Consider the following 6,944-nt stretch of genomic DNA (forward strand, 5'->3'; position numbering starts at 1 on the left):
GGGAAAAGCATGTCCTCTCCTGTACAATTTTCTTAATCAGGTTTTTCTTCTCCAGCTTACTTGGGTGCTATACATAAGTGATGAATCACTAAATTCTATTCCTGAAATTATTACACTATATGTTAACAAACCTGGATTTAAATGAAAAAAAAATTTACATCCATGTTTTTAAAAACCACTACGATAGTGTTAAAGATAAATATTGAAATAAAATTTCCTACTATAAAAAAAGAATTTTAAAAATTAGTAATTTATGAGAAGTACAATATATACGACATATAAAAAATATGTGTTGATTGCTTATGTGAAATAAGGCTTCTCGTCAACAGTAGGCTATTAGTAGTTAAGTTTTGGGCAGGAGTCAAAGTTATATGCAGAGTTCTGACTGTGTGTGTGTGTGTGTGTGTGTGTGTGTGTGTGTGTGTGTGAGCGTGTGTGGCGGGGGCGGGGGGAGAGGGGGGCGGTGTCAGCAGCCCTGCCCCTGTGTTGTTCAAAGGTCAACTGTACTGCTGTTTCGGAGGCAGCTAATACATTGTTCTATGAATTCCTTTTTAACACAGCCACCTCCTATTATCCTTTAGCAATCTTTTATTCCTCACTTTCTCTTTAGGGGTAAACATACACTAGTGTTTCAGGTGTTTTGGTATTTTTCGGATACAGGCTGTGATTTAATATAACTGAGGAGCCTTTGGATGAAGTTCTAATAACAAGCTCTGAGGAGAACCACCTCTAAATTCCAGGGAAGAGGATCATCTCACTTTAAGCTTCCCTAGAACCACTTCTGTCACCTTCGATTTTGGCATTAATGATGGTTGTGTCATAAACACATGAACAAAAGTCCTGGTGAGGGAGAGTTTTACGCCATCAAATGTTTTTAGGTGTCTATGAAACGTCCAGGGATTAGACGCGAAGGAGTACTTGCACGAGCCAATGCGTGGGACAAATCTCTATCTGCCTCATTTTTGTCAGCCGTACTTTCCCTTTTACTTGCAACTCCTTCCCTCTACTCCATCAAGTGTCTCTACTTTGTGATTTCAGATTCTTCTAGGATTGTTGCGGGTCATACTGGAAGTATGCACAGAACGTTGCGGGAGAGAAGAGACTTACAAGTAGTTAACTTTCATAGCCCCGAGAATTTGTAATTTCCTTTGGTTTATTCATATCATCTATGAAGTAGTCAGAAAAAACTATTTCTCTTTATTTTAATCTTCTAAAATAAATGTAACTATTGTTCATTTAAATAGCTTCTAGAAGCATCTGGCTGGCTCTTTGTATAATTTTTTTTTTTAATTTTTTTTAACGTTTATTTATTTTTGAGACAGAGAGAGACAGAGCGTGAACGGGGGGAGGGTCAGAGAGAGGAAGACACAGAATCTGAAACAGGCTGTCAGCACAGAGCCCGATGTGGGGCTCGAACTCACAGACCGCGAGATCATGACCTGAGCCGAAGTCGGCCGCTTAACCGACTGAGCCACCCAGACACCCCATGTATAATTTTTAATATGTATTTTAATATAAATACATTGTATATTTATTAATAGCTTCTAAAAAGACACTGCTGTATCTGCTAGTCACAACAATGTGTAGTTAATCTCCATTAACTGTTTAATAGCTGCTTAACTTTTTACCACAGATTCAATTTAAATCTTTTCTAAGCCGTGTTAATTCTCCCACCTCAAACTCTTTAGCATTTGGGTTGGAACTTATAAATTCATCTTATTGGTATAGATCACTGAACTCTCTTAATGGAGAATCCAGACAATCCTTTAAGAGAGCTGGCTGATCACAGAGAAAACAGGATTGTTTTTTACGTTTTGACAAACTCATTTCTGAATTTTCTCTCCTGGATTATGTTATTTTGCTGCTTTTCTATTCTTTCCCGATATTTGAAGGACTGATTATTGGTGATGGCTATGGCAGGGTTTTAGGTCCTTCTCTGGGTGGCTGAGGCTGACAGCAGTAGGTGTGTTCCCCAGAAGTGATGGGAAACCACACAATCTATTCACAACTGGATCCGAAGAAACCTGCCTGGAAGGAAAGTCTTTAGACAAAGGTAACACATGAGAAACAAATATGATGAACAATCTTAACCATTTTATCAGCGGTAAAATGTTCACAGCCTAGGTTAAAGCAGTAGCTACAAGCAGTTGCCACACTCAGAGCTGGAAAACAGGTCAGGGCTACGCAGAACCAAGCCAAGAGGGAAGACACTAAGAAGGAGGGATTTGCTCCCTTCTCTGGATACCTATTCTCTAGGTAAGCTCTCCTAAAATGCTTCTGTTTTTAGGAGTATTTTGGGGTGCTTCAGTGATATCCAAGAATTCTGCCACTGGTCCAGTAATGTCATTAGCCACGAATCAGTTCTGACTTCTGAATCCAATTTTTTGAAAGACCGAGTGTATTTTAAAATAGTCTCCTCCCCTTTTGTGGGCCCTGGGCAGAATGTAATCGGTGGGGAAGAGAAGGCTGGACATTTCCTGGAGAAGGATCACAGGGTGGGGGTGCAGGGGGTGGGGCCAGAGGGTGGGCAGAGGTAGGGTAGGGAGTGTAGGGGGCAGGTGGGAAGCAGTGCACCCAGCCTGCAGTTTTGAGAGCGCCCTGTTCCCTGCTTTCTACCCTAATCTCGTTCGGGCTGTTTTCTCTGGCCACGCGCTGTGAGGCAAAACAGGGTTTCAGCTAAAACTGTTCCTTCCAGAGTTAAAAACAAAACCTGAGGGGCCAAATAGGTATTTCACGGTGTTGTCGTAAGTCATCCAACTCCATATTTCCTACGTCGTTCATCTTAGAGGAGCACCTGTGAAGTAGGGGTCTGAGGCAACAAAGAAGGTAAGAGTACCTAGGAACCTGGAAAACTAGAGAAGGTGAATTTGTAAATTAAGGAAACTCAAAAATCAAAGGAAAGACTGGATCAGGACCTAGAACCATAAGGAAGAAAATTCTGGGAGCAGCCATGGCATGATCAGTCATTGCTTACAATTACAGTGGCTGACAAGAATGTACCCTATTCCTCTTATCTTATACAACTTTACAGGACAACTTACATCCTTGAGGTGAATATTATCAAGGTCACAATTGCTGTGTACTGTTTCAACCAACCAGCCTTCAGGAGTAATCATGTTGAGGGTTAGAAGGGGTGCTTCAGGGATATCCAAGAATTTTGCCACTGGTCCAGTAATGTCATTACCCACTAACATCAGTTCTGGCTCCAGAACAAAACGATAAAAGCTGCCAACAGAACATAAATAAAAATACATACTATGACCAAAACTGAAATTTCTTCTAAAATATTTAAAAACTGAAAATCACTTACGAACATGACCAAAAAGTCTCAAATTAAAAAGACTAAAACACACTGTAACTGCAGAACAGTTAATGCTTATAAATGGTACACAGTCTGTTTACACTGTCATCTATTACAAGATTGTATATATCATATATCCTTGTTAATTATTTCTTAATGAACATGGTTAGAATGCTTTTAGGATATACCGACTTATGTGGGTTCTAGTATTATGAGCTGTATTTGCTCACTGATCCTTCTTCAGATTTGACTATTTGTCAGCCATTTTATTAAATGTTGGCACCACTAATTGTATGAGGAGAAATGATAACCAGAAAGCAAGTAAATTGCTAAAATTCAAGCTAAAATTCTGATGAAAGTTCAATTAAAAACAAATAGGACTGGGGCACCTGGGTGGCTCAGTCAGTTGAGTATCTGACTCTTGACCTCAGCTCAGGTATGATCCCAGGGTTGTGGGATCAAGTTCTGTGTTGGGAAATGCAAGGTGCAGGGGGAGGTACAAGGTGAATGAGGGGTGAACAGGGGGTATGAGCCACCCCTGAAGAAGCTGAGAAGAGAAAGAATGCAGAAGAGGAGAAAAAGTCTGGGCTCCAGAGGAGAGGTTACTAAGAGAGCAATTTATTTCTTTAAAAAAAATTTTTTTTTAACGTTTATTTATTTTTGAGACAGAGAGACAGAGCATGAACGGGGGAGGGTCAGAGAGAGAGAGAGAGAGAGAGAGAGAGAGGGAGGGAGGGAGGGAGAGGGAGACACAGAATCTGAAACAGGCTCCAGGCTCTGAGCTGTCAGCACAGAGCCCGACGCGGGGCTTGAACTCACGAACCACGAGATCATGACCTGAGCCGAAGTCAGATGCTTAACCGACTGAGCCACCCAGGCACCCCTTTTTATTTCTCTTCTTAAATTGAGTAAACTCTCAGGACGGAAAGAAAAGGGCTGGCAGGGAGGTCAAAGACATGGAACAAAGGAGCTATGTGACAAAGCAAGTGTGGGTTCCAACAGGAAGGGAGGATTAGCTAAGAGGAGATTCAGCACCCCTTCCCCTACCCCGCAGGAAGGCTGGGACACGTGGGAGACACAGCAGGGTGCCCACAACCTGTGCCACGTCTGAGAAGGAGGGACAGTATTCTAAAAGCAAAGGGCTTGGGCACCAATGTGTCATCTAGTTTTCTTGATAGATGCTACCGAGTAAATAATACTCTGTTGAGCCCATAGTTCCAAACCAGTTTCAAAGTCTTTGGGTTGCACAGCATTATTAACTGCTCAAAGCATCTGTCTGGTACATTAAGGGTCATTTCACCTTAGGTCAAGTTCTTTCCTTCCTAATGGATTATGCTTCCTTATGTTCAATATTCTTACTCTCTATAGAGATACTATGGAGAGCATCTCTAGTCATGTGAATAAAAATTCTGTACTCACAGAGCTAACTGACCTCTCTCCATTAGTGGCTAAAATAAGATGAAAGCTTTTGTTTGGATTTAGAGGGACGTAATAAAATTTGAAATACACAAGATAAATGAGAAGTATGAAAAGTGAATGAGATATGAGGACATGAGTCTCAGGAAAGGAATGAATGTACCCTAAATTTTCATCTAAATTCCTTACATTTCCCATTTTATTGCTTTCCAAATACTGTATTAAAAATATTTGCCATGTTTAAAATATCTGCTCAAGGCAATAACCTATGTTTATCAATTACAACAAATACAATTCAATAAGTAAACAAGGGACTAACCGAATGCAACTTTTCTGTCTTGTGTTTGCATGGTACATTGACAAGCTTTTTTTTTTTTTTTTTTTTTTTTTTTTTTTTTTTTTTTTTTTTTTTTGCCCTGTGACACCTGAAAGATCCTGCATATTCCTATCAGAGACGGTGGCTCAAAATGATAGTGACCCTGATCCAGAAAGGGAAAGAGGGGTAAGTTTTTGTCCCCACTTTAGAGACCATGTTATTTCAACAGTTTTAATGTGAAATATTTGCATCTGTTCTTGTGCCAGTACCATACTGTCTTGATGATTACAGCCTTGTAGTAGAGGCTAAGGTCTGGAATTGTGATGCTTCCCGCTTTGGTTTTCTTTTTCAACATAACTTTGGCTATTCAGGGTCTTTTGTGATTCCATACAAATTTTAGGATTGTTTGCTCTAGCTTTGAGAAGAATGCCAGGGCAATTTGGATTGGGATTGCACTGAACGTGTAGATTGCTTTGGGTAATAATGACATTTTAACAATATTTGTTCTTCCAATCCATGAGCATTGAATGTTTTTCCATTTGTGTCTTCTTCAATTTCCTTCATAAATTTTCTATAGTTTTCAGCATACAGATCTTTTACATCTTTGGTTAGATTTATTCCTTGGTATTTTACAGTTCTGGGTGCAATTGTAAATGGGCTCGATGTCTTGATTTCTCTTTCTGTTGCTTCATTATTGGTGTATAGAAAGACGACTGATTTGTATACACTGATTTTGTATCCTGCAACTTTGCTGAATTCCTGTATCAGTTCTAGCAACTTTTTGGTGAAGTCTTTCCAATTTTCCATGTAGAGTATCATGTCATCTACAAAAAGTGAAAGTTTGACTTCTTCTTGCCAATTTGGATGCCTTTTATTTCATTTTATTTTCTTACTGCTGAGGCGAGGACTTCCAACACTATGTTAAACAACTGAGAGTGGACATCACTGTTGTGTTCCTGATCTCAGGGGGAAAGCTCTCAGTTTTTCCGCCATTGAGGATGATATTAGCTGTGGGCTTTTCATATATGGCTTCTATGATGTTTAGGTATGTTCCTTCTATCCCGACTTTCTTGAGGGTTTTATGAAGAAAGGATGCTGTATTTTGTCAAATGCTTTCTCCATCCAAGATAGGACCATACGGTTCTTATTCTTTCTTCTATTAATGTGATGTATCACACTGATAGATTTTCAAATACTGAACCACTGATAGATTTTCAAATACTGAACCAGCCCTGCAGCCCAAGAATGAATCCCACTTGATTGTGGTGAATAACTCTTTTGATACACTGTTGAATTTGATTTGCTAGTATCTTGTTGAGAATTTGTGCATCCAATGTTCATCAGGGATATTGACGTGTAATTCTCCTTTTTAGTGGAGTCTCTGGTTTGCAAATCAAGGTAATGCTGGCTTCATACAATGAGTCTGAAAGCTTTCCTCCCATTTCTATTTTTGGAACAGCTTGAGAAGAATAGGCATTAACTCTGCTTTAAATGTCTGGTACAATTTCCCTGGGAAGCCATCTGGCCCAGGACTCTTACTTATTGGGAGATTTTTGATAACTGATTCAATTTCTCCGCTGGTTATGGGTCTGTTTAAATTTTCTATTTCTTCCCATTTGAGTTTTAGTAGTGTGTAGGTGTCTAATTTGTCCATTTCTTCCAGGTTGTCCAGTTTGTTGGCATATAATTTGCACAGTATTCTCCGATAATTGTTTGTATTTCTGTGGTGTTGGTTGTGATCTATCCTCTTTTCATTTGTGATTTTATCTATTTGGGTCCTCTTTTTGAGAAGTCTGGCTAGGGGTTTATCAATTTTGTCTGTTTTTTTTTCAAAAAACCAGCTCCTAGATTCATTGATCTGTTCTGGTTTTTTTTTTTTGTTGTTGTTTTTTTTTTTTTTTTTTTTTTTTT

The 6,944-nt window shown here is 39.3% G+C and overlaps 1 protein-coding gene across 4 annotated transcripts in view; it reads right to left on the minus strand.

Annotated features, from left to right (window-relative positions):
• Positions 1–6,944, minus strand: part of UGGT2 (UDP-glucose glycoprotein glucosyltransferase 2) — a 192,566-nt gene that overhangs the window by 37,557 nt on the left and 148,065 nt on the right. For all 4 annotated transcript variants that reach the window (XM_049647155.1, XM_049647154.1, XM_049647157.1 and 1 more), the window contains one exon: positions 3,042–3,225. In XM_049647155.1, coding sequence (XP_049503112.1) covers positions 3,042–3,225 — 184 coding nt within the window. The remainder of the gene's footprint in view (positions 1–3,041; positions 3,226–6,944) is intronic.

The sequence above is a fragment of the Panthera uncia genome (genome assembly GCF_023721935.1).
Source record: "Panthera uncia isolate 11264 chromosome A1 unlocalized genomic scaffold, Puncia_PCG_1.0 HiC_scaffold_16, whole genome shotgun sequence".
In the NCBI taxonomy this organism is placed as follows: domain Eukaryota; kingdom Metazoa; phylum Chordata; class Mammalia; order Carnivora; family Felidae; genus Panthera; species Panthera uncia.